The following is a 27,418-nucleotide window of genomic DNA, read 5'->3' on the forward strand; positions in this document are numbered from 1 at the left end:
ATAATATTAATCATTGTAGTAGGATTTCTATTTAGAAATTTTCACACTCGTCACATAGGTAACATGAAGGATGTTTGGAACAAAATCTATGGCAGTCAACTATGTAGGATATAGCTCTTGGAAACCTCATTGAAAGCTCAAGTGATACTTATGGGAAAAGGAAGAAGTCATCTAGGACAAGGCTCATCATACATTAGTCAAAAGGTAACATCTGCAGGATAGGATATGCAAGATCCTCAAGATTCTCTGATGGAATCTTCATTGTAAGGTTCACCGATCATGAGGGGAAGCAAGTGTTTCATCAAGAATTCCAAACTTGTGGAATTCATGGGATGATGGTATGATGACATAACAGTGAAGCAGATCAAGGGATTGAAGCTCCTTCATTCAAAGGAGACTGTTGCAGGAAGTTTGGATGACCCAAAGGAAAAATGAAGTATGTATGCTTACATTTGATATTGTGGAAGTCATGTCATATGGTTGCAAATATCATGAACCAATGCTCTATCTTAAAAGGATGATCAAAAGAAAGGATCTCTTCCCTCAAAAGGATGCAGGAATGCATGGGTCACATATTCACTAGATGAAATCAACATAATATGTTCTCATATGAAGTATGAGGTGGTTGACTACAATTGAGGAACTCTGATTGGAAGCTCATGGGAATGAAATGTGTGAAGAAAGGAAGGAAGAGATCGTGGAATATGCAACCATGAAAGAAGGCATTCAACATCCGAGAATTGAAAGATTTGACTATGATATCTCCTAGAAAGATATGAAGACTTTGATGGAAGTCTAGAAAAGATGGAGACCCTTGACAATATATATATCTTTGGGAGATGTGTCAACATATATGCAAGATGCTGATGGCTACAAGAAGATGTCATGATGAAAGACCATCACAAAGGTAATTTTGATTTAAGTGTTCATTTCATATTCTTGAATAATATCTGGATGGGCTTATGCAGGACTGCCAAGAACTGTGGATGTAGAAGGATGTAAGATCCTTCTGAAGAAGGCAGCATGACATGAAGCAAGGCCAGATGTAGACTGATGGATCACTTTTTGATGAAAGGAATAATGACATGACTGACTCATGGATGAAAGTGATGGATGGTCTGTGCCCTATGAAGAAGTCCCAAAAGATGAAGACTCCATAATGAAGAAGAAATTCATGACATTGAAGGAAGGAGCTCTTCAAGCAACTGGTTGTCTTTTCATCTCCACTTGAGGAGTTGCTGTAGGTCCCTAATTAAGAGGGAGCCTGGAAACAAGTTTCTTACTTGGTAGAAACTTGGAAGCAAAATTCCTAAGCCAAGAGGGAGCTTAGGTACATTACTTTAGTGGAATAGATATGTCCTCCCTAATTAAGAGGGAGAGATAAACACATCATTCTTGTCTTCACTTTGGAAGATAGAATGGAGGATTGGGTAAACATCTGGCATCCGATGCTTTTTGAGGATGAGATAAGGCATCTAAGATAAGAGTAGTCATAGAGGACCGATATTCTTTGAGGATTGGGAATCCAAGATAAGAATAGTCCTGATGGAACACACCTTGAGAACTCGGGTCGGGTATGTTTCGGGAGAGACAATGATGAGAGTGTCTATAAATCATTGGTCTCACCAACATTGAGGTCAGATCTTGTGGAGAGATAGAGTTGTTAGTCAAGGCCTTGCTATGTGACAACGCTGGTTGATATGATGCTATACAGATGGGTTACCAATCCAATTCTTCTTATGAGAAATTCTTCAGATTGAGAATGATCAAGTACCATTATGAATACCTCCCTAGTTAAGAGGGAGTGTTGAAGAGTGTAACTAGGTCCGGTCTTCATAATGACATGTAATTGTGATTTTATGTAAAAGATGTAAAGAAGAAAAAATAAAATTATTGTAATGCTTACATCATGGGTTTCATGAGCAAGAGATTTTATTTTTAGTTAAGGCTCCCATTGTGAGCCCTTGGGGATTTTTGTCATCTAGTCATAGAAGTCTAAAGAGTCATTTTCATGTATTGAAGGCATGTTACACCTTGTAAGAAGTCAAATTTGTTTTTGTAATTCACCCTCCAAGACCTTGTCACTAGCCCTCACTCAAGTCGGCCTACAATGAAAGGATGATTCGAGAAAGATGAAGTCGGCCTACCCTTGTGATCATGTCGGCCTAACTGTCATGAACCAACCACTATATATAGCAGTGCTTGGCCTCATTTGGATAACAACAATTCGATGAAGCAAGTCTCTAATAACAAGTGCAAAAATCATACTAGGAGCCTCAAGATCAACGAAGGAAGAAGAAAAGAGAGCGAAGGAAGTGACATCGTTGTGGGACTGTTTTGGGCTATTCTACCCTCACACGTGCGAAGATTACAGATCTGAAGGAGGCCTAAGGTTGCAGTCATACAAAGGTGATCGATTTGAGTAAAGACTTCGCTAGAGGAAGCCGAGTAAGATAGAGAAAAGATTCTCCCTTTCGAGGAGACTATTCAAGGAGCAAAAGTTAATCTAGGGTTTCTATTGTGAAGAAAAGAGTTGTAGACCTATGAGGAGAGGCCGAAATTATGAAGGAAGCTGAGAAGACGAAGAAGAAGAGCAATGTTGATTTAAGGGAGAAGAGGAGGCTTGTGACTTGGTCTTGTAAGGGCTCTAGTGTCAAGGGTCTTTGTCATGGTCTTGGTATTCATCAATTGAAGGTTCTATAAGAAGAATTTGTTTGGGTTTTCCTCTCAAAGAGTGAGAGGTTTTGGCCCTGGCTGACAACCTACAACTGTCTCTTGTCTCCTTTATTGTTCATGCATTGGTAAATGTCTTGATGAAAAGAACACTATAATAACATAAGCAAGTGAAGATTATAATCACAAAGTGAAAAAGCTCTCATAATCAATTATCAAGATAGAGAAATCACCTAACTATTGATGCCCTAGATTTATCAACAAAACCCCCTGGTGCCTCTCCAACAAGGCTAATATGTCTGGATGTACAGGTCGTGTCGGAGTCCCTGTCTTTGAAATCCTAAGCTCCACCGCCCACTCTATGTCCCCATGTTGTAGATCTGCCTCCATCCTATGAGTGGAAACAGTCTGGAGTGGATAAGAGTGCATCCCTCTCAGCACTACTAGCTTCCCATCCAGGCCTGTAAACTCCATCTCGAGCTTCTGCCAATTAGTGGTGATCCTTCACAATGAGTATAGCCACTGGACACCCATCACCACATTGGTGTCCGGAACGCCAACTACAAAGAATTGATTAGTGACAGAGTAGTTCCCCATCGTCACCATCAAATTGGGAACATACTTTGTGCACTGCATCGTCCTGTCTCCTGGCACCAACACTGAGAACCCCTCAAATGTCTTTGTGCGAATGCCCCTCCTCTCCACCATCTGGGCATCGATAAAATTGTGGGTGGCCCCATTGTCTACAAGGACTAACACTCGCTGCCCCTGCATAGTCCCCTTGATCCGAAGTGTCAAGTACTTCGGGACTCCCCGAAGTGAAGCAAGAACTCCCCCTGCTGGAGCAAACGGTCCTCCCCTAGGGGTGGTGGTGGTGGTGGTGCTCCCCCTGAAGACGGTCCCCCCTCATCTCCCTGCTCTGCACCCAACTCAAACTCCTCCTTTGGCTCACTGTCTGAATACACCTCAATGTAGTGGGCCTTGCCCTTGGTGCACTTGTGCCCTAGTGCCCAAGGCTCCTGGCACATGAAGCATAGCTTCCTCCTCCTGAGGTCCCTCTTGGTCTCCTCGTCTAGCTAACTATGTCCTCCATCCCTCTGAGGTGGTCTAGTATCTCGGTTCCCCTGCAGAACAGTGGGTCTAGTGGGGATGAAGGCCTGGGTCTTGGGCATTGCGTCAATCATATCCCGAGTCTTGGAAATAGCGTCCATCAATGATGTGGGCTTGTAGGCCCTCACCCAACCACGCAGTGGCTCAGCAAGCCCCTCCACAAACAACATGATCAACCGAGCCTCCGAAATGTCAGTCACCATCATGACCAATCTCTGGAACTTCGAAATGTAGGCCTCTGCGCTGCCAATCTGCCTCAGATGGGCCAACTCCCTGAAGTGTAGCTCCGGGTCCTTCCTCTCAAATCTCTCAATCAACCTCCAGGTGAACTCTGTGTAAGAAGTGATGTGGATATGCCCCAATGTAATCAACCCATGGTACCACCACTCTTGGGCATCACCCTCCAAGTGTAGAGTAGCAAACCGGATAACATCTGTCTCACACATGGGATTCAGGTGAAAGTATGTGTCTAACTTCTGCACCCATGCGCTGAACTCTTAGCCGACCCATCAAAGTTGGGGAGTGTAACTTTCCCCGCTATCTTCTGTACCTCCTGGCTAGATTGTCCCCCTCTATAATGTGTCCTGGCCCCAGTGGTACGTCTCTCCTTTAGGTGTATGTACTCCCCAAAGGACATCACCCTCTTAATCCTGACATCCAACCCCTCATACTCGTCAATACCGAATGCAACTGAGTGGACTAAATCTGCAACTGGGTTTGGCTCCCTCTCGGGTTCTGGCTCGTCCACGAAGTGAGGCATGGTGGGACGACCTCCCTGTCCACGCAGAGGGGTGTGTGGGGGCTGATAGGTACGACTACCTCCTCCAGCTCTGGAACCCCCATCACCATGGTGCTCTCCCTCTGGTCTCCCATTCACCTGCAACCCTATCACTTGCTGCATCATGTCCATCATGAGCTGCCCTTGCCTCAACATCTGCTGGTTGGCTCTCAACAACTCCTCTAAAATCTAGTTTTGGACCCCTTGTTTGGGTTGCTCGCTGTCCTCTTGATTGTCCATGTGGCCCCTAAAGTTTTCCACCTCTGTATCAGAAAATGGGTCCTGTTTTCCCTCTTTACCTTGACCTCTGCCTTTGCCTCTATGCCGATACACTGCTTCCGTAAAGACCCTATCATCACTTGCTCTCAAACCCACAACTGGCTAGGAACATACTCTAATACCACTGTAATATTCCTAATGGAAAATTAACAGTGATAATCAAGCAAATGTAACACATACAACACAATAAAATTGTACACTAATGAGACAACTAGAAATGGGCCAATTTTATTATATATATGGAGTACAATATGGATTGGAATGAGTGCACCTGGGCTGGCTTAGAGCAAGCAAGCTACAAGCCCCAAGTGGATGAATAACAACTACCCAAATACTGCAGAGAACTCCCCAATAAATATCTACGCTGGCCCTTGGAAAAAAGTATTGCTGGCTGATTTGGAACCCCTGTTTGACCCCTCAAATCTGCCCAGAAAATTTTGCCAAATTATTTTTAAGATCTTCGCACCAAACCTAGAAAAAGCCAGCAAGGGTTTCCCTAGTTTTGACGCTCTAAAATTGACTCTAAAATGCTTGACCTTCTCCACTGCCAGAAATTGTTACCTCTAGCAGATATAGTGTTTACTGCTCCTCAAAGGGCTAGGAATCTCCACAAATCTCCCTCCAATTGAAATCCAAACAATCCCAACTCCTCAATCCCTCTCTCAAACCTTCCCACACTCAGTCCCCACAAGTGACTGCACGGTCCTGGGCATAATGACGCAGACCCAAGCTCCAAAAATCCGTACTGCTGTGGAAAGCTTCCTTTGCTCCTGAAAATCCTTCCCTTTCACCCAGACTTTGGTCAAGAAATGCTCTAGCAATAGTATAACCCCTATCTCCCACACCACACTCCACCAAGGATTTTGTGGCTCCCTCTCTTGCGTCCCAGCTGAACCAGAAATGCGTGGTACCTGTGTGTTATATGTGAAAATTTGGAGACCCAAATTTCTACTGCAACAACTGATTAAGTTTCTTCTATTTGTTAAATAACTGAACAAATTATTTACTGTGACCTATGGTAAATATAGAAACCAATACACTGCAACCTTCACTAATTAAATTATATGCAGAAACAAGAATTGAGCAAGAAAGAATTAGCACACACAAGTGACACCGTTGTTTTTGGACAAATGTCCCAGGAAAAGCCCACTGCGGGAAAACCGGCGCAACAGTTGAGGGTTGTATTATTAAGCAGTAGTTTTCTGAATACAATTTTTCGGATGCCCAATTTGGCAGTCCTATACAAAATTCTAACTGGGCAAAAAGGTAGTGATATGATCTCACCATGTCACTGGAAGATCCGGCACTGATCTGCGTTGGAGATGAGCCTCTGCGCAGTCTCTGCATCATACCCACGCAGTCACTGCCTAACTGCTGCTGGGACTGCGCTGCACTTCCTCTCAATCTTTTGCTAGCTGGAAACTTCGGCCTTCTGGCCTCCCTGTCTCACACCCCGTCTTCTACACTAGATCCCGACTGTTCCTCAGCAGGATTTCGGTCTCCCTCTGAAGCTCTGCGCTGCCACAGTGTAGCTCAGCGTGACCCTACGTCAGCGTCTCTGGAGGTCTTTCTGTCCTCTCTGCCTTGTGTTCTCCGGATCATGAAAACTTCCTTCGGAGACTATCCCTGCCCCTCACTGCAAGAAATCACCTCGATCACTTTTTCGACCACTGTTGCGCTACTCTCTTGAGAAAATCGATCTCTGATCTCTCTCTCGATGTGTTTTCCAAATGCCCATCGAAGTCCTTATAATCTTCTCGTTGAGTAATCAAGGACCTAGATTAGATTCTAATCAATGGCTCAGATCATTTCGACTTGATCCTCTTCTTCTTCTAGAAATTTCACCCCGAGTTTAATTAATACCCCTTAATTAATTTAATTTCCTAAGTTTAGACTTAGGCACCCATTAAAAATAATTAATTATTTTAATAAAACTGTCTCAGAGTGGAATTTCTCAAAACGATAAATTTTGAGGCTTAGAGCACATCCGATGCTACCAGAAATGAACAGTATTTCTTCCCAGCCTCGAAAGAAAGATAAAATGGCCTTCTTAGGGTGGCACTCAAAGTCCACCGAAGAGAGGTTGAGTTTCCTCCTTGGGAAACTCTTGTGCTCAGTAACACTATGTAACTCAGCTAAACAACTAGAGTAAAAAATAGATGTCAAATGATAAAAAAGCCCCAAATGATGCTACGTTCCTCTTATTTATACTTTCTGATCCCTCTCCTCATGTGGGCCCCTCCAAAAATTTCGAGCCCCCTCCTAAGAAATTCAAATTCCTTCACCAAGAAATGCGTATTTTGTGGGAAGTGGCCCCCACATTCCACTAAGGAAAGGATTTCGACCCCCTTTTCCTAAGTGTCTCTCCCAAAATTTACTTCAAACCCCAAAATTGACAAAATTGGCAAAATTGTGATTTTTCCTTAGCAAAATATTTAGGAAGGGACATTACAATTTTTGGGTTTTGGAGAACTCATGTGTTTTAGCCTCTCCATAGTTTCGAGACTAAAATACCTTCGATGCTACAAAAACTAGCAATCACGAAACTAAAGTTGTGGTGTTGCTAGGTAAGTTTTCAAATATGTGCTGGATGCCCTCACCTCTACAAACAATAGTTTCTTCAATATTATAGTCCCCAGATAAGAATGTGATCTTCAAGTACAAATCCTCATCATTCAGTGTAGTTGATTTATTGCATCTCTAGGAAATGGAATTTGTCTTCTCCAACCACATCAAAATGTTACCTTCCAAACTTGTATTTTAAGTGATAAAACCCTAGAACACAAGTGCAACCCCAGACGAACTCAAAAGGGCTACCCATTCTCACCACAATAGCCCCCTCTCTTAGTTGAGGCCAACTCTCCTTCACCACAAGGGTGCTTCCCTAAGATAGGATCACTAAGTCTACGTAATGAAGGCTTATATGTAGATGGAGAACTATACTTAGTAAAATAAACATGCAATACGTACTCTATATTTAAATGGATGGTGGGTTGCTAAGACCAATGCCAATACAAAGGTTATGGATTCAATAAATACAAACAAAGAGAGCTTGAATATATGTGAAGAAGATGTAGTCCAGTTGTAAAATGATGTGTCATGGCTAGTCCAAATGGATTTAGCTTATATTAGAGTGAGTTGTTGAAAATGTAGCTTGGAAGGTGATTTTGCATTGGTTAAGTGCCATGACATGCAATGAATCACCAAAATTCTCTCACAACAAAATTAATTAAATATTTCCTAAGTTTGGACCTTAGGCATAGAATCAATAATTTAATTTTTGATTTTATTGGCCACTTTTTATAAAGTTAAGAGGTCAACGAAAGATTATATCGTGACCATTGATCTCAAGTGTGGAGGTGCAATCTCAGCCCTCCATCACTTTGGAGATTAGGTCAGAAAATTATAAGAGGGAAATGGGTTGTTGGAGAGTTTAGTTCGATTTGGCACAAGAGCTAAGCATTCAATAGAGACAGGAAGTCAAGTTATAGCAAAGTGTGATCAACACAAAGGCAAATTTTAGGGGCAACGAATAGGGTTGAGGAGGCCGAATCATCAAGGTCGTATGGGTGGATTTAGAGGAGCAAAAATAGATCGATCTGATAGAATGTGTTGACCACTGGAGTGGCACCTGATGATTATATGAAGACTCCACGCCCAAGGATGATCCAGAGGACACTTGTACCAACAGATATCATCAGTCAACAGAGTTTTTTAACTTTACTTCTATCTTTTCATCATCTTTCTTGTACTCAGATTCCACACCTTGCGGGGAATTGTAATAAGTGATACTAGTAATGATGAGTTTTTGAGTCTGTAACAGCCCTAGGATGTTGGGACCCGATCAGGAAACGAGTACACCTTGGAGTGTTTTTTTATCTGGTTAATTATCCCTTCTTTTTCAGAGGCAGATAATTTTTTGGGTTTTTTCACACTTTTTACCTCAAAGCCAGAGTGATGGTTTGAAAGTTGATCCCCTAACACATCTTAATGTCTAGAGTCGATGCATATTACCATACTAGATCACACAATTTTTTTTGTGGAATTTGGTTGGGTCTAAGTAGAATTTTTTAATAATTAAAAATTTCTTGCAAAATGAGAATTTTTAATTAATTTCTATGTAATTATGTAAATAAGTGGCTTTATGAAATGTCTGGAGCGTATGACTACTCGAAATTCATCCTCAGAGGCCCAACATTACCTTACGACACACTTTGAGGGTCAAAAAACAACTTGTAGTCCCTCAAAAGTTGATTTTCCTCATGTCAATGGCAAACATTAAAAAAAAATCAATAATTGGAAAAATTTAGAAATTTTTCCAAAGTCAAATTAAGTCAAATTTTGACATGAAGATTAAGTGAAGGTCAAAGGTGATGTAGAAACCATGTGGGGCCCACCACATGAAGTACAAGTCAAAAGACAAAGTTCCAAATGCAAGTCAAAGGGAGTCAAAAGGGTCCACATTGAGTTAAAGAAACAACGTTAAAATAGTACATATGGCTAAAGTTTAAATAATTTGATTTATTTCAACATGTTGGTGCACATTAAAGTTAGTGGGGGACAAACAGTGACATGGCAGCCACATTGGAAAATCATACAGACCAAGTCAACAAGCAGTGAAAAGAGTCCTGAATTATCCACTCAGCAGGTGTAAAAAATTAGGTTAAGAGAATTCATGAAGGTTGAAAAGATTGAGAAAGTTGAAGGTGGACAAGACTGCCACATAGAACAAACCTTACCTCCCACTTGTTCCCCACTAAAGCTCAAGGAGCAGTTAAGTTCATACGCAATAGTTTGGGTCGTATTTTAGGCTCGCGGATTTGGAAAAGCTTGAGTGGGGACAGAACTGCCACATGGGACAGTGCTTGTCCCCCACTTGCTCTTACTTGTCTCCCACTTGTGGCACACATTGTAACTAAACTACATCACTCACAACCAATCAACTAGCAGTTTACAGTAGTGTATGCGGGCCTAGATCATTGGTGGATAACAACAATCAAAACTTTGGTTTGGTGGTAGTTTACAAGAGCTAATAATGGGATATGCTCCTCTTTATCTCCACACAGCCATACACTTGTATCACCTAACTCATACGCTGCCATCTATAGAAGAATACACAGGCCAGCAAGGGAACTTGTGATCTTTGGGATATCAGTCAACTACAATTGTCTATTGCGACTTGTGAAATTTGAATTTGATTAGGATTCTCATCTCATGCCACTTGTTGATGCATTTTTCATTGGGATTTCCTCCCAAATTTGTATAAAGAGATCCATTGGGCTCTCATTCTAGACGATTCGAAAACGAGCTATTGTGCTTGGGGAATCGCTGCTCTTATGTACACTTATGTTCTATTGCAATAAAAAACTTTGGGGTTTCACATATGAGGTGTTGTTCTTCTTGAGCAAGGTAATATCTTGATCATTATGTTTCATTTTTTACTTATGCTATTGTGTTCATTAGTTTCCATTATGCTTTTAGAGATTTGTTAATATGCAACTATCTCACATTGACATTTGGTTTTGAGAGTTTGCTCTAGATAAACTTTTAGTTGATTTTCCAATAAATCTCTAAGATCTCTTTATCGATGTATTTTTTTTAACCTATGTGGATCTAATGGTTATTCAAAGTTGTGTTTGAGACATATCTTGGATCAAGCCGCAAGCGTGAGGGGAAATTCTTGGAGGAATCATCCCACTCTTGAGCAAGTTCATTGAAGAATCCGCATTTGTCATCTCCCAAGGCCTCATCTCACGATTTTGTGTTGTAGGGATCCTTGGTTTTTAGTTTGTGTTTCAAAATCCAATTTCATTTAAAATAATGTCTCAATTTCTTGTGCTAATAACGATTTTATTTCGCTACTGAAGAGTATGTTGAAAATTAGACAAGAATTGGAGTTTCGCTCCAATTTCTTAGTCTAAATTTTGTAAACTATTTGTACATTATATTTGCTAACTTTCCTTTTTGTTTTAACTAAGCCCGAGTCTGGGTTTTGCAGAAAATTCAAATCTATTTATGGACTATGTTCACATTTTGTGTTGACAGGATTGAGGAAGCTAAAGTTTGAAACCCTAACTATTTGTTGTAGGACCCCGAGAACTTGAGGATCAACTTTAGGGAGGCCATGGACAATCTTGGATAGCAGCAAATTAGCCTGGTAATGGGCCTTTGTGCACTTGTAATTTTCAGATTTCATTAGTTGTTTCTTGGCCATTGTGGTTGCCACTTGGAAGGAGATCTTGGTTCTTATAGACTCCTATTTTGTAATTGTCTCTTCTATCTTTTGGGCAGCCCATTAAGGGGCCTTCTACTCATTGTAAAAAGCTAATAAAATATCTATTTTTCTTGTGGGAGCTTGGGTTTTACCCATGGCATCCCTTCTTTCCATTTTGGGGGAGAAATATGTGGATGAATTAACTTTTGCATCTTCTCGTTTTCCATTTTAATTGCATACTTAAAATTTACACAACCTCACTCATCACATTTTTATTTTGTTCAAATAAGTTTGCTACAATTCAACTTAAAGTTTTGCATTCTCCATTTTATATGTTGATTTGAGCTACAAGCACTTTACTTTGAACAATCTACTCTTCACATGTTCATTAACTTAATTTTATGTAAGACATTTTAATTTCATATTGCAAATTCAAATCCATTTCTTTTGCAAAATTAATCAATACTGAGTTCACTTAATCACAAGCATTTTTATTTACTTACATGCAAGTCATTTTTGAAGTTTTATTTGCTTTTGGGTGAATCACAAATCTATCCTAAAGCAAAACAAATATTTTTTCACAAATCTTATGTGTATGCAATCTTGTGTTTAAGGCAATTTCTATCATTTACCTAACTTATACAAATTTACTTGCATGATATAGTAGACATATTAAATTAGTTGCATTTTACAAGCTTCCAAAGCCTCATTCAAAATTAACTTTCAACTTAAGTTGGTTGTACAGACATTTAGGGACCTGTTGACCTTGCCGCCTACACCTACCTACAAGTTAGTGAGAAAACCTTCAACCCCACAAGGTGTGGTTGGTGGCAGGGAACTTAGAGAAGGGGTTGTCACACTAATCCCGACTCTTTGTTTGAGCTATCTCCTAGGTTAGCTAAGGGGGGTGGTCCCTAATGAAAAGTTAAGTTAAAAGATGAGAGTTTCTAGGAGAGTGTTATAGTGAAAATAGACTACTTTTAAATATTTATGAGAAAATATGAAGTGAACAACTTTAAATAACAATGCCAATCATTAATATGACAAAAACCATAAAACCAATGCCTTATAAGGATTTTGCTCAACAATTTAAAGATATATTTGCTCAAAGTAGAATGCAATGCTCTCAAAAGAAAAAACAAAGTAACCCTAAAATGTAAACAAAAATTGTTAGCACAAGATATGTAAGATACAAAATGTTTTTGAGATAATACTCTTTATAAATCAAAACATGTGAAATATATCTTGCCAAAACCCAAAAATTAGTAGTTAACTTGGAAATGTAAAAGAAAGGAAGTGTTAAACCAAGACATCAATATGCAATTAGACTTTAAGCATGTAAATAAAAGACTTGTTTGAAGGGATTACAATACTTGCTTTTGGAATAGACTTTGCATATGAAAACTCAAACCATCAAAAGACATAAAGTAAATGTAATGGAAAGTGCTCTTTGTTAATTTTATTAATTATCTTTACAACAAGATTACAATTTAACTCTTCAATCCTCAGACCTCACCCTCGCCCAAAGATATGGATCTCAAAGTGAGGAGTCAATAGAGGAGTAGAGGATCCTTAAGATGTCTATTTCAACCAACTTATGTTGGAGGTAAAATTTTAATGAGGCTTAGGGCCATCCTACACTAAAATGCCTAGATGAAATGCATGTAAGTTTTTTCCCCAAAATAAAATAATGCTACATGCAAACGCTTCAAAGAGATTGATTTGCAATGCTTGAAAATGAAATAGTGTTCAACATAAGTTGCAATTATAACTTCAATTGGAGGAATAAATTAGCTTACAAGTGTTGCATGTGTCTCATCAATGAATTAAAATGATACAAGTAATTTTTGTTTCAAATAGACAATGACAATAAATTGCTCCAATATTCAAGATAACAATGTAGCATAAAAATGAAGATGTATTCAAGTGCTGATGAAACAATTTACCAAGGTAAATGGAAATGAATCAAAGTTTGTTAAGAATATACAATGCTTGCATATAAATGATGAATTGCCCAAAGTAAAGTGTAAGCTTGTAGTTTCAAGCAACAATGAGATAGAGAATGCAAAGCTCAAATGAAATTGTAACAAAATTTAACTTAATGAAATGTGATAGTGAGGTTGTGTTAATTCCCAATTTAAGCATGCATGTAAGTGAATGAAGTATGAAAACTTAAACCCTGCAAATGTCAATCCACCCAAGAGAAACCTCCCTCTAAATGGGGAAATAGGATACCATGGGAAAAATCCCAAGCTCCCACAAGCAAATTAGATCTTTTATTAATATTACGATGAGAAGAGGGCCGTTCAAAGTCCTTAACTAAACTTCAAGGAGAGTCCTCACAATAATTGCTTGAAACTTGGACACTAGACCTCCTCTATTGAGAAAGTAGTGACAAGATCTCACAAAACTTATGCAAGGGAAATAAGGTGTGAGTTTCCTCCAAATGCCCATGGCTTAGAGAGGAAAATGGACAGCTCTATGGTGCACTCGACTTGGCCAAAATAACCCTAAAAAGGGCTCACGACATCCTTGGAAATCAAACCCCCAACATTTTCCAAAGGTCCTGCAAACACTTGTTAGATGTTGCGAGAGGTTTTTCTTCAAAATTTGCCATGCAAGAGTTAGCAAACAATCCAAACAATGATTGCAAAATAAGTTAAGTATTAGTGAAAAAATCAACAAGATAAAATGTATATGTACAATTATAATTTACAAAAGGCTAAGCTAAAGAGTGAGAGTAAACTCTCATCTTTGCTTAGCCATCTTCAAGCTCTTAGATAACAAATAAAAGAAATGAAGTACAATGTTTTTTAAAAGAGATCTAAAATTTAAAAGTGCTTGGCTTGTGTACAAGCTATGTGCCAAAACCCTTGCAAAACCACTTTGTAAGATAAGACTATGAAGAAACAAAGAACAAATGAGATCTCTTTTAAGAATGTATCAAGAGTGAGTTGGTCTCTCCAAAGACTTCCCCTCACGCTTGATTTTGTAATTCCAACAAGATGTTCCCTCTACAAAACTTCAATCAAGAATTAGTTCTATATAGATTTAGCAATAAACAATGATAAAAAACTTTAGAGATTTATTTAAAACCAACTAGAGCATTCTATACCTAGATCATACTTCTAAATCAAATGTCAATGCAAGATAGCTCTACATTAACAAATCTACAAGAGCGTATGAAAACAAATTAGATCAAAACATGAGTAAAAGGAATTATACCAGTGATCAACAATTCATCACACTCCCAAAGGAGAAACACCCCATGAATGAAACCCCAAAGTCTTTATTGATATTTTTGAAAGTGTACAAGGCACTAGCGCTTCCGCAAGCACAATAGCTAGTAACAATATGATACAAATGAGAGCTCAAGGCTCTATTATATAGAACTATGGGAGCCAATCCCAATGTAGAAGTGATTAAACAAGTGGCATGAGGTGACAATCCCAAAGAGAAATTCAAATTTGTTGAATGGAGCTCCAATGCCAAGTGTAAAAATCGAATTCTGGCAAGTGGACATCATTTTCTTTTTCTCTTATGTGTCAAATTTGAATTTTATGATGGAATGACAAGTGTATATGGGTGGTAACCCATGTGGGGACAATTTCCCACAAAAATCTCCACCAAATATTCTCCCAAATCCTCTCAAATGTACATTAACTTCACAAATTCGAATTTCCAAGTAAGCAATTTTCTCATTTAATGTCAGAAATTTGATTTTGTTTGAGGACATGTCATTTCCTTGATTTTAGGAGTCCACATCACCTTGAGACTTCACTTTAACTCCCCCATAATTTTCCACCTCATTTCCACAATATTTAGCATGTGTGGATATTTATTTTTCTCCATTTATTTAATTTCTGGCTTAATTAATTGCCAGATTTCTCACTAAAATTAGGAAAAGTGGGGTTTGAGGGTTCAAAACACAATTTTAATCCCTCAAAGTGCGTAATAGTAGAAAGTTGAGGGTGAGAGGTGCAAATTTCATTACTCATACCCCATACAACTTCTCTAGACATCACTTATTACATTACAAATACAATTTTATTAGCAATTTCCGCAATGCGGAAAATCTAAATTTTAAAAAATGACTACATAGACCTAACCAAATTCCACTATTTTTTTATGTGATTTAGTATGGTAATATACATCGACTCTAGATACTAAGATGTGTTAGGGGCTTAACCTTCAAACTGTCACTTCAGCTTTGGGGTAAAAAGTGAGTGAAAAAACCTAGAAAATTATCCGCCTCTAAAAAAGAAGAGATAATTAATCAAATAAAAAAACATTCCAAGGTGTACTCATTTGCTGATCAAGTCCCAGCATCCTAGGCTTGTTACAGACTCAAAACTCATCATTACTAATATCACTTATTGCAATTTTCCGTAGGGTGTGAAATTTGGGTACAAGAAAAATGATGAGAAAATACTAGAGTTTAAAAAACTTTGTTGGCTGATGATATCTGATGGTACAAGTGTCCTCTGGATCATCCTTGGGCATGGAGTCTTTCATATAATCGTCAGGTGACACTCCAGTGGTCAATAGGACCCTCCACCTCTATTGACTCCTCATTGTGAGATCCGTTCGGGCAAGGGTGAAGTCTAAGGATTGGAGTTTAATTGAAATCTTGCTTTTAGAGTTTAACTAATAAAATCAACCAAGAGCACATTTACATCATCATTTTACTTTACTTGCAATTTCCCATTTTGTTATCTTGATGTGTTTTGATTTTCATTTTTAAATATTATTCTTTTCATTTCAAGAAGCATTTATGATACAAGTATTGTGAGTCCTTTACTTTTGCAACAATTTAATTTTCTTGTACTTAGAATATTGATCATTGGTGTAGTTCTATTTCATGTTATTGCTTTGATGATCATTATGCTCATGAGTAATTGATGTATCTTGTTATCTGGGGCATTTTCTTCCAAAGTACTATTTCCTTTATAGTTGCAATTGGTGTTCATATGCTTATTCTGGTCTAACATTTGAATTGTCTATCATTGTATCTTGATTTCATTTTTTGAGCAAGCTATTGTTATTTACTTGAATGCACTGGTCTATACTTTGAATATATCATTGAAATTTGCGCATTTATATGCTTGCTTAATTCTTGGAAACAAGTTATTTTTGACAAGTAATCCAAATTAACTTTCCTCCTAGAACCTCATATCACTTTTAACTTAACTTTTCATTAGGGACTAGCCCCCTTAGCTAACCTAGGAGATAGCTCAAACAAAGAGAGTCGGGATTAGTGTGACAACCCCTTCTCTGAGTTCCCTGCCACCAACCACACCTTGTGGGGTTGAAGGTTTTTCCCACTAACCTGTAGGTAGGTGTAGGCGGTAGGTGACAATAGGGCGGAGTTAGGCAAATCGATTGGGCTGAAGAGGGTTGAGTTGCTAGTGTTAGGTGTGTGTTCTATTCTTTCCACGACTAGTCACACGCGCGAGGGGGTCACAAGGGGGGTGCAGCCCCCCCTGTTGGGGGGTTAAAATTTTTTTTGGACCTTATATTAGGTGGATGGACCTACCTATGGTTTTGTGCATGGGTTTTGCACGTGGTTTTAACTTGTGGGCATGATGGTTTTCCGCCCATGGTATTTTGTAGATCCGGTCAAGGGTACTACGGTTATGTTCTAATCCAGGGTTAATGGATTGGGGTTTATGAATGCTTCGACATGTATATATATGTATTGTAACATTGAAATGAACATAATGAAAATCAATGTGGTAGTCTTGGTTTTGGGATTCAGAGGAAAATCTCTATGTATTTGTTTTGTGTTTCTCGCCATTGTATATTTTCTGTTTCTTAAGAATTTGTTTGTAGGTATTTTCTGTACAGGGTTAAAACCAACAACTAGGCCATATAGTCCAACTTCCAGCAAGCTGTGTAGATCAATTTGGCTAGGCAGTATAGGCCAAATTCCACTGGGCCATACAACTAAATTGCTGGGTTGAAGGGATGAAAATTTCTAGGTAAATTGCTGCTGTAAATTTCTAAGAAAATATTTGCTATAATCAATTTTCTGAAACTGAATAAAGATCCCAAGTTTGTTGGTTTTCCTCAAATTGGGGTTTTCGGGCTAAAAATTGTGTCAAATATTTTATTTTCCTAGTTTACTGTTTGTTTATTTCTGTTGTGCATACTGAGTTAGGAACCTAGAGTATTTCTTGTTATAAAATTTCAGATTTGAGGAAATTAATTTTATTTTTGTTCTGAGAAATTTTATTGAACATTAAATGTTATTAGGGTTCAAGAAAACTGACATTAGTGAGAAATGTAGCAATAGATGCGCCATTAAAAAACAAAAATAACACAAACCACATAGTGAAGGAAGAACCACAACATGAGATGACAAAGATGAAGAAAGACAACCTTCAAATGAATGGACAACCCAAGCACTAGGTCACATCTTCAATAACCATCACATAGGATTAAAAGTGCCATTAACATGTGTTGCATCTAATCTTTTGTTACAACGAAAATCTTACCCAATATCAAGATCACCTCAAGGGCTAAGGAGGGATAGAATCATCACACGTAGTCCTTTTTCATGTGCAAAGATTTGCCTTCAAAGATATTATTTCTAGTAATAATAACACTAGCTAAACAACATAAAATCCAAAATATCCAATAGAAAACATAGATGAAAGAGAGCCTCACATTTATTTGCTTCTACCTGCACCTTCGATTTCTCCTCCACTAAGCTTCATAGAAGAAATTTCAGCCCAAATGTGCCCATGCAATTTTCATGTAATTTCCATGTCATGATATGTAAATCAATCAAAATGCTTTACATTTAAAAAGAGGTACATGTAAATATTTTGGAAGGAAAAGAGAAAAACTACTTTTTTTAATTGTATTTTTGACTTATCTTATTTTTGGCTTATCTCGTTATAGGTTTACTTGAATTTCAAGTGTAGACACTCATTGGATGCATAATTAAATTCCTCATCTAACGAGTACCCATTATACATATTTTTTAGAAGACCCACATTGATAAAAATTGAAGATACATTAAAAAAATGTGTTTAATGTATCTTCAATATTTATCAATGTGGGTCTTCTCAAAAGTATGAATAATGGGTACTCGTAAATTCCACATCCAACGAGTGTCTACACTTGAAATTTGAGTAAAGGAGATGAGCCAAAAATACAAATAAAAAAAGTAGTTTTTCTTCTTTTCCCTCCAAAATTCATCTCTTAGTTTATTATTTTAAATATTATTCTATTATTTTTCTTTAGCAAACCATTTTTAGGCCAAAATTTCCTCTAATGGAGGGGTTTACCCTATCAATCTAACCACAATAAACAAATGAGGGAGCTATTTTTAAATAGAGTCTCCAGCTCCACCTCTTACAATAAAATAATATTAGTGGATTCTACATCCACTTTTCTCTCCAAGGAGAAATATAAAAGATGTAACCACTTTTTAGATCCATGCTTCTCTACAAGGAGTAATGATAAAAATCGTATATCCATCAATCTCCTCAACAACTTTCAATAAAACAATAATTAGTAGATTTAGATCCACTTTCTCCTTGGCACACCTTTAAAAGGTAACCTCAAGACATAGGAGGCTTAGCTATATGTGCAAGGCATTCTCTTAAATTTTTGCGACTAGGGCCAAACTCCACCTGTGACAGCTCATATGATGGAGCTGATATTTTTGTTGGATTCATCTTTCCGAGAGGTGTAGGATTGATCTAAAGATCATCTCATTTTGACATATATAAATGGAATTATGAATTTGTTTCTTCTATGGACAAATTGTCAAGGTTGGCGAGCAATCCAATGTAGGCTCAGAAGCCCAAAAGTCATGTCTCTTCACCCTCAACGTTGCATATAAATAAAAGGAGCATCTACCTCATTTGGACATTCATCATCTCACACACCTCTCTCTCCTCATCTGATTGGGTTGTATGAATTTTAGGGCAGCCTTCTCCTCCACATGTGCGAAGGGTTGACTGCATTTTTTGTTTTCCTTCGTTGACCAAGTTGCAACAAGTTTGACCAGCGTTGACCACGTTGCATTTGACCTTGTTTGACTGCGTTTTTCTTGGGAGAATTTCTGTTTGGGCAGGCCACATTCTTTGGCACAGATTTCAAGGATTTCTGGGCAGGTTGACCAACGTTGACCGTAGGTTTGACTATGCGTTGACCAAGTTTGACCGATTTCTTCAGGACTGTTTTGGGCTGATTTGCACTGTTTTTGGAGGCCGAATTGACTGGGTTTGACCAAGCTGATTTGGAGGAGCAATTTTGCTGATTTGACCAACGTTGACTTTCTGGTTAGGGCATCTTGTCGACTGCAGTTTGATTGGAAATATTTGACTGTGTTTGGGCAAAGTAAAATTTGTATATTGTACTCTCTCTCTCTGTGCTGAACTTTTGAAGAATAATAAGAAGATTTGATCAAAGGGTTTCCCTACATTGGGGTTTTTCCCTGGCATCCGCCAAATATTGTGTCCTCTCGTCTTGGCTTGTTTTCTGGTTATTGTTTATGTTCTATTTGCATTTACTATTGATGTTAATGTGATTGCTAATCTGGAAATTGATATAGGGCTAATAAGAAAAATTGAAGTAAATTGCTCTTAAGCATAGAACATACCATTGTTATCTAAAATTAACACATTCTCCACCATGTGCATCCATTAATCACTCTCTTTCGAAATAACCAAAAATCTTAAGCAACAAAGGTGCAATGTTTCTCAAAAGGCTAGTCTAAATGTGGTTGGATTTTAAGACAACAAATTTGCAACCACCATAGCTCACTCAATATTTGTTGGAATTTCTATTATGACCACAATTGGAAATCTCATGGTCATTCAACATCCACTATTATTGATATGGCAATAATCTAGGCACTCCATCAAAATATATCTACTTTTGAGCTTGTATGACTCTCCCAGACCCCTTAGAGAATGATCTCATGTATGGAAGCAATGTCCATTAACGGTTATGACAACGCCTCAAATGTAGGGTGACCTCAGCATGTGTGCTTAATAAGATGTGGGACATGTTACCGCTCAAACTAGCAGGGGTCCCAGGAGGGGATCCTAAAGGGCAACTACTAGGTCAAGGGCAACAATGGAGCGATAGCCCACTGTCACCTCGACTAAGTCTCCCTGCTCTTTACAGACTTCATCGATGGGAGGAGACCCGATATATGATGAATCACAATGATGAATATGTCAATGGAAGGATGAAAGGTGATTCCCAAGGTCTATTTACAAGAGAGACTCAATTGTATGGCTTTCTTGCTTGGAAAGCAAGGTGGTAGGCTTTCTAGGAAGGGCCAAAAGGATTCTTGAGGCTAGGGTTTGGGGATGTATCTTGAAGAGATGTTTCCTAAGCCTAGAAATCCTTATGGAGACTTGGTATTTATGTGATCTTTGCAGAATTGGAGTTATAAAGTTGAGCGACCACAAGAGACCAAGTGGACCCAAAATTAGGTCAAGTAGAATTGGTCACTCAAGGAGGGGCCTAACCTAATTGTGGAAGAGAAGTGGATCAATGGACAAATATTCTTGGAATAGAATGCAATGATCCAAATGAGGTCACTAGCCAAGGGAAACCCAGGAACATAAATGATCCTCGAGCTAGGGCTTGCAATAACTCGAGATCTGACCTTCAAATTTGCTTGAAATTTGGAGGGCCTCTAGATCAAACCTCAACGCAGTTTTGGACCAAAAATCGAAGTGTTTGGATGGCTAGAACTTGAGATAAGTGATGCCCTAGATGACCTATGAAGGCTATGCCTAGAAAGAGAGGAGAGCTGAAAGGAATAAACTTTGAAAGTGATCACCTATGGAGGATTAGTGCCTTATCCTTTGGGAGAGATGGAGTCAAGGAGGTTTTAATGTTCAGAAAGGTTTTACCCAATCAAGGAGGTCTTTGAACAACTTCACATGGCATTAGGGCATGACAACAACTGTTTCAAAACTTTATACTTCGATTTTCAATAAATGATGACTTATCAAGATGTAGTTAACATAAAATATCTCTAGGAACATTCACCCATTCATACATGGCCCATGACATGATGCAATGCTATAAAAGAACAAAATTTCCACAATTTCGTATAGAGTAGCAGTAAATTTCAGACTTGTATAGCGAAAATCCCAGCAACATCCATGTGACAAAGTAAATAACAAGAATTAGCATGAAAAGAGCACTTACATGTGCAAAAGAGTATGTCCAATCGTCAAATTATGCCAATAATGAAGCTCCAAGAGAAGATAGATCCAAACATCAAAATTTATCCATATCATCCAAACTCATCCTCCAAAAGGGATAACAAAGATCTCACAAGAGCTAATAACCCAATCCAAGTGACGATCATGAAAATGAATCATCTCACTTCTATTTATACACTCTCTAATGAATTCGATTTAGCTAAATTGGCCAAATAGAGCCCCCAAAATAAAATAATGTGCATAATAACAACACTTTTGGTGACAAGCCCACCAAATAGCTCAATAATGTAAAGGTAAGCGTCTCAAGAGAGTAGAATGTTCAACATAGTAAGTTGTTGGGCCTTTGAGGAGGCCTAATGAAGTCCAAATGGTGCCATGATGTGAAACTGGACTCCCATCATAGTGGACAAGGGGTTTGGCCCCTTGTTTTCTTGTGGTGCTCCCCAAGTGGGTGTGGGGGGACATGGACATCCTCATGGGTCTCCAAGTGGATCGAAAATGCCTGTAGACCATCTGTAAGAGCTAGGATGATGGGATAAGCCCTCCCTCTGCAGCGAGAGACATCCTCGGGAACCTGGAACATCTGCCAAGTGTCTAGTGCAAGTGTGGAGCCGACTGGGCATGGTGATCCAGGTGCATCATTCTCATCTAAAAGGTGGAACGCAAGCAATCAACGAGCAATTCTGGGGATCCATTAAGTAATCTCTGCTATGGTGCCGGCCCATGGCTTTGAACGCTCACGCTACAAGTTGTGCCCATGTGGCCCTCTAGACGGCTAGGACCCCGTGTAGGGAGACCAAGCCTCAAATAGAGACCCACCTGCAATCCTACATAAGATCCAATGTGTCCCCTTGCCCTCGAATACAACAAATCATTAGAATAATTAAGTAAAAGAGTTTACAAATCATGGGATCAATGGGGCACTTCATGGTGGCACACCCTTACATAGTGGGCTTTGGCATGTACAAGTGTCTCCAAGCCCTATTAGGTGGTTTCAGCCTTTAAAGGGGGTGATAGGTCCATGGTACATCCATCAAGTGGAAGGTGGCAAGTGATATAATAATGGAATGGAGTGGGGGTTAAGGGAAGGATCCAAGCCACATGTTATGGGACAAAGGGTAGCTGTAATGAGGGAAGCCCACACTTGGGTATATGAGTGTAAGAGGGAGAAATCGTGGTACATAAGTTACCCTGGCCTTTGTTTTTCCACCCTTCTTCATATGCCTTATGCCTTTTATTGATTTTTCTTCATAACTGCTCAGGGCTCCAGGGGATGAGAGCATGATGTGTGGTATATAGTAGTGGATACCCCCTTTAAAAGTGGGGCATTTCATTGCCCACCAAGGGTTGGGACAATCATGGGTTCCTTAATGTGGAGGGGACTCATCTAGGGCTCATAGGAACCAGGGTGATGGCCATATATGAGGGGTAGAGCTTATGTTTGGCTTTTGCCAACGTGCTAATTTTGTATGTCCCGACCATCTTTTGTATTTTTTGGTACATTTCCCTGTTGATAGTGGCCAAATTATGATTTTTCTTTTCTTTTTAGCTGCATCAACCTCCGGGGCATCGTTCTTGCCCTGACCCAAGGTGTGGGCAATGGGAAGGGGAGGCTAACCCTATGTGGACCCGAAGGGGGAAAATGATGAATGGGGTTAAAATGAGCGGAAGGGGGCGATGTATATGGTGTCGGGAAGCGGGACAACACAACCAAAATAAGGATTTCCCATGTAGTGCCAACTCGAAAGCTAGTGGCTAGTAAAGGAGATCCCACGGGAATAGGATACAAGGCTAAACACCATAGCGGGTGGAGGAGATAAGAGTACAAACCCGACCCACTCTTTACGTTGAATCCTCCCCTCCAATCCATGCCACAAAGCACCCATGAAAAGTAAACAAAATTGCTCAACCAAACCAATGAAAAATGATACCTTTGTGGTTAGGAGGCCCACCTTCAAACGTACATTCATAATAGATGGGTGAGGGACCACATGGCTGGCTCAGGTGGCGGAGAAAATGGCACATCGAGCTATCTGGTGGTTGCAAGGGGCTACTGGCTATTGATTGAGGACCATCTAGGAGAAAACATTTCTCCTATGCATACTACCCACAGGTGGTGGGTAACAGAACACACTTATAATCATGTTAGCCAGTCCATATAAAGTGGATCTACATAGATATGTGTGCAAAGTGAACAATGGTTGTTAGAAGTTAGACAACCCCTTAAAACAAGGGTGCCCTCATAGAATCTGCAAGGAATCACAATCCATGCATTATGATCAAATCAAACTCCTCATCAAGTGTGCCAAGGGCATGAATCCATGTGTAAACAACCATTCCTCATTAATCCATAGTTTGGCCCACTAGAGAGTGAAATGGAACCTCATGAGTAATAAGTGATGATCACATGCCAAACAGTAGTCTTTAAAGCTAGGACATTTCCTCAAACTTGGTCTCCAAGGTGTAACAACTGTCAAAACAAGTGCTAATAGTTAGATCCATGGAATGAGGAGTCGGTCCTCAATATGCTAGCGTCAATCTATGAACCGTGTTGTCAAAATAATGCACTATCCCCATGAGGTAAGGGGATGTCTCCATCATCAAAATAATAAAATACATCCACGCCTCAACATATGTGCCAAGAGACAGGAGGGTAAGGTGGGGATCCAATGGAAATGCAAGTCAAACATGTCATCACTAGATACATATTCTAAAACTAATCTTATGAGAAAGGGTGTCCAAGTAATAAAGCCTCAGTGAAGTGAAACCACCCCAAATTAGAATTGAGTGGGCTAAATTTCCCTAGAATAGTGTGCATATGATGATAATATCAAAATGCAATCCCCATGTCAAGCATGCCCTCAAGTGTTGAGGCATTCCCTAGTAGAACCAAGTGTGATCAAACCTCATCAACATCTACGCAATATGAGGAATAGAGCACCATATACAATGTGCAAAATGTGGAGTGTTCTCTCACATCAAAGAGCAAAAGGTGTTCTCTCAAACCAATGATGAAAAACACCACGGACAACACCACAACGTTGAGTAAACCCATAGGATCTAGGGTACTCCTCAACTAAGGGAAGGAACCTATGAATGTCATCAAAATATCAACTAGGAGGCTAACCCATCAATAAAAGAACTCTGTAGATCTGTATAGAGAACCAATAGAAGGGCCACTATGTATCATAATTATCCCAAGAATGAGTGTCCTCTAATCAACAAATGATAGAATATTCCAAGCTAAACACATATACCCTTAGCTCATTAAATGCTCCAGTAGTGTCATGGTGTAAATCTGTGACGTGTGATGAAATTTTGAATGTTGCAATGAAAATCACAAGTGTAGGGCCTTATATAATATATGGAGTAACAATATCCATTAACATTCATATGGTAGATCTCTAATCAGCAATTAATAGCAAAATACTCCAAGCTAAGTACATGTACCCCTAGCTCATTAAATGTTGCATCAATGTCACGGGTAAGTCACATGACATGAGGACACGTAAATATGAGTATTTGACACAAGACACAACGACCTCAAAAACAAGACACAAGGGACACGATATATATATATATATATATATAGTGCCTGCATATTTTTTAGAAATCAGAACATCTACAAATATTAATCATGATGATATCTATTTAGTAATTTAGTATTTACAATTTTAGAACCAGTTAGTTTATTAATTTACTACATTAATGATGTTCACAATTCAATGTTCATTGTTCATGTTATTAAGAGTTCTTCAAGCACGTAAGAAACTTGAAATTTAGAAATATCATGATTGATAAAATAAAACTATAAATTTAGAAGTAGAACTTAGATATTAAAACCATAAATTGTAGATTTTTCATTAAGTCATCAAAATCAAAATGTATTACGTAGATAATGAGGGAATGCCAATGGAAAATATAAAATACAGTAGACACAAAATAGGTAGGAATATCATAGCTCGTCATTGGTACAAGTCATGACTCTATCAACAGTCTAGGTTCTGCATGTCATAATCACCGTCACTGCCACTACCTTCTGACTTCGCTCCATCCTCCTCGCCTATGCCCAATCCAATATCTGCTGTTGCATTTGTTGGTGTGGAGGATGACCCCTCAAGAGGCTCATCACAAAAGTGACTGGCTCTAGCCACCAATCACTTGAAGGCTGCTGTTATAATTTATTAAATTATTATTTTACTTGTTTGAGCGATCTCCTTGTAGGCTGTAGCGCTACAAGCTGCCACTGCCAGATGCCAATGTGAACCCACAGGCCACGATGAAGTATGTAGCAACGATATCTATTTTACTATGTGAAAATCCACCCACGAATCCCTCCGTCCGCCTTCGAATCGATGATAGTCATGTGAAATTTCCTTAATTGCAGCAATTGGAATTTAATCTTCTATCTACTGGAGAATATTTGTCTTCAGAAATTAATCACGCCAAATAACGATTAAATCACCACTGCAATTTTCCCAAATAATAATAGGAATTGAGAAATAATGCACACATGCACAAATAATTGACACTAGTATTTTAGGACAAATTGTCCCTGGAAAAACCCCAAAGGGAAAACTAGTTCTGCAGAGGAGGGTTTTATTATTATTCTTCAACAAAAATTGAGAATTACAATCTGTTTGCCTCTCACAAGGAAAGCTCCGACAAATATTTTTTGCCACTGGCAAAATCAACTGGAAATGCAAGTTTCTTTCTACAAATTCAATTCGGCGTCCCTCTGCCTATTCACACCTACTGTTGCTGCTCACAATGTGTGAAAATTTCAAGTCTGAAATCCTAGTGCAACAAATGGAATTAATTCTTCTAATTGTTAATTAATTAACAATTTATTTGCTACGACAAATATCGAATAAATCACACTGCAACCTTCACTAATAAAACTGCAGAAAATAATAGCGCTGGAAGCTGAGAAATATTCTAGCACACACATTAAAATTGACCATTTTTTTGGACAAAAATCCTTGGAAAAACCCAACTTGGGAAAATCGGTGCAACAACTGAGGGTTTTTATTATTAAGCAACAGTGAAATTATTTGAGTACAATCTGGAGTCGAAAATAGCAATCCTGCAGAGAAAATACTAGCAAACTTTCTTGAGGGAGATTACCCTCACTCCGAACAATCTTGACACTTGACTATCACTGAAAAGCTAGTCGTCCAATTGGGCCTGCGCAGGCTCTACGTCACATTAAAGTTGGTTTTCACACGTGCTGCTTGAATCGACTGCCAATCTAGTCGTCCTGCCTGCTGCTCACTAGGAAAACTATCTCTCTGGCAGTCTGGAAATGTCTTCCGGCCTCTGGAACTGATAACTAGCTTCACCCCAACAAAATTGACTTGCCCTCTTAAGCTTTTGCACTGCCTCTATGTCTTGGAGAAATTTCGGCCTTTCTGCAAAGTACTCACCCGATTTGGAAAAATCTTCCTTCCTCTTCACTGTCCTTGCCCCTCTTTGCCTCTACATCCTTCTCTGGCTCGAACTCTTCCGGTTACTGTCTTTGGAAAATCAAACTCTCCAAGGAAATTGACCTCAAGTGTGTGTATTCGCCATCTACCTATCGACTTCTTCTTAGAATCTTCTATTGGACCTCAAACGGCCAAGATCATATCGGAGTCAATCCGTGTGCGTTTCTAGATGATTCACACCTTATCTCAATTAATTCTAACTAATTAACCCCTTTAAACTTTAGGAAATAATTAAAAATAGGTTAATAATCTAATTGAGACACTTCGTGGTGGAATTTCCAAAAACGATATTTGGGTTATGGAAAACTCTAGTGTTTTAGCCTCTCCACAAAGTTTAGAGACTGGAACATCTCTGATGCTACAAAAAATAACACTCCCTTTTAGCGAGGAAGGTGTTCTAGTGTTGCACCACTGCTACAACACCCTGTCTATGTATCACTCTATTACACCGCTGAGACTGCCTGACACTACCCACCAACCACTTCGCAACTATGACGCTGCATCTGTGCTGTTGCTGACACTACTATATTGATGCCAACTTGGCATCTGCACTGCAACTCCCTTGCACTGTTGCTGCTGCAACTGCAACTACTACAACTAAGAAGTGTGAAAATTCCAAAACGGAATCCTATTGCAGCAACTGGTATTATTTCTCCTAACTGATAAATTAATT

The 27,418-nt window shown here is 39.0% G+C and overlaps 3 protein-coding genes across 7 annotated transcripts in view; 1 reads left to right on the forward strand and 2 right to left on the reverse strand.

Annotated features, from left to right (window-relative positions):
• LOC149187622 (uncharacterized) overlaps nucleotides 1-3,447 on the reverse strand; it is a 39,314-nt gene extending 35,867 nt beyond the window's left edge. The window contains exons 1-2 of the mRNA XM_089409711.1: nucleotides 3,296-3,447; nucleotides 2,983-3,175 (exon numbers count right to left, since the gene is read on the reverse strand). Of these exons, the coding sequence (XP_089265837.1) occupies nucleotides 2,983-3,175; nucleotides 3,296-3,447 (345 nt within the window). The remainder of the gene's footprint in view (nucleotides 1-2,982; nucleotides 3,176-3,295) is intronic.
• The window catches only part of LOC149187621 (uncharacterized), a 227,300-nt gene that overhangs the window by 59,141 nt on the left and 140,741 nt on the right, over nucleotides 1-27,418 (forward strand). The window contains exon 2 of one of the 5 annotated variants that reach the window (XM_089411408.1): nucleotides 10,886-10,997. The exons of 1 other annotated variant lie outside the window; for it this stretch is intronic. The gene's annotated coding sequence lies outside the window, so the exon portion shown is untranslated. Of the gene's footprint in view, nucleotides 1-10,885; nucleotides 10,998-16,886; nucleotides 17,036-27,418 lie in introns of all 5 variants that reach the window. 3 more of the 5 variants (XM_089411409.1, XM_089411411.1, XM_089411410.1) reach the window with 3 other exon arrangements.
• LOC149187623 (uncharacterized) lies at nucleotides 3,750-4,229 on the reverse strand. Its single transcript, XM_089409712.1, has one exon. It carries the CDS (start codon nucleotides 4,227-4,229, stop codon nucleotides 3,750-3,752), a length of 480 nt encoding a protein of 159 aa, XP_089265838.1.

The sequence above is a fragment of the Pinus tabuliformis genome, chromosome 3_1, assembly GCF_031772625.1.
Source record: "Pinus tabuliformis cultivar Carrire ecotype Pingquan chromosome 3_1, CPIR1, whole genome shotgun sequence".
Taxonomy (NCBI): domain Eukaryota; kingdom Viridiplantae; phylum Streptophyta; class Pinopsida; order Pinales; family Pinaceae; genus Pinus; species Pinus tabuliformis.

Excerpts from the sequence above, each read along its gene's own strand:
- LOC149187623 (XM_089409712.1), bottom strand. The coding sequence starts at position 4,229 with ATGTGTGAGACAGATGTTATCCGGTTTGCTACTCTACACTTGGAGGGT.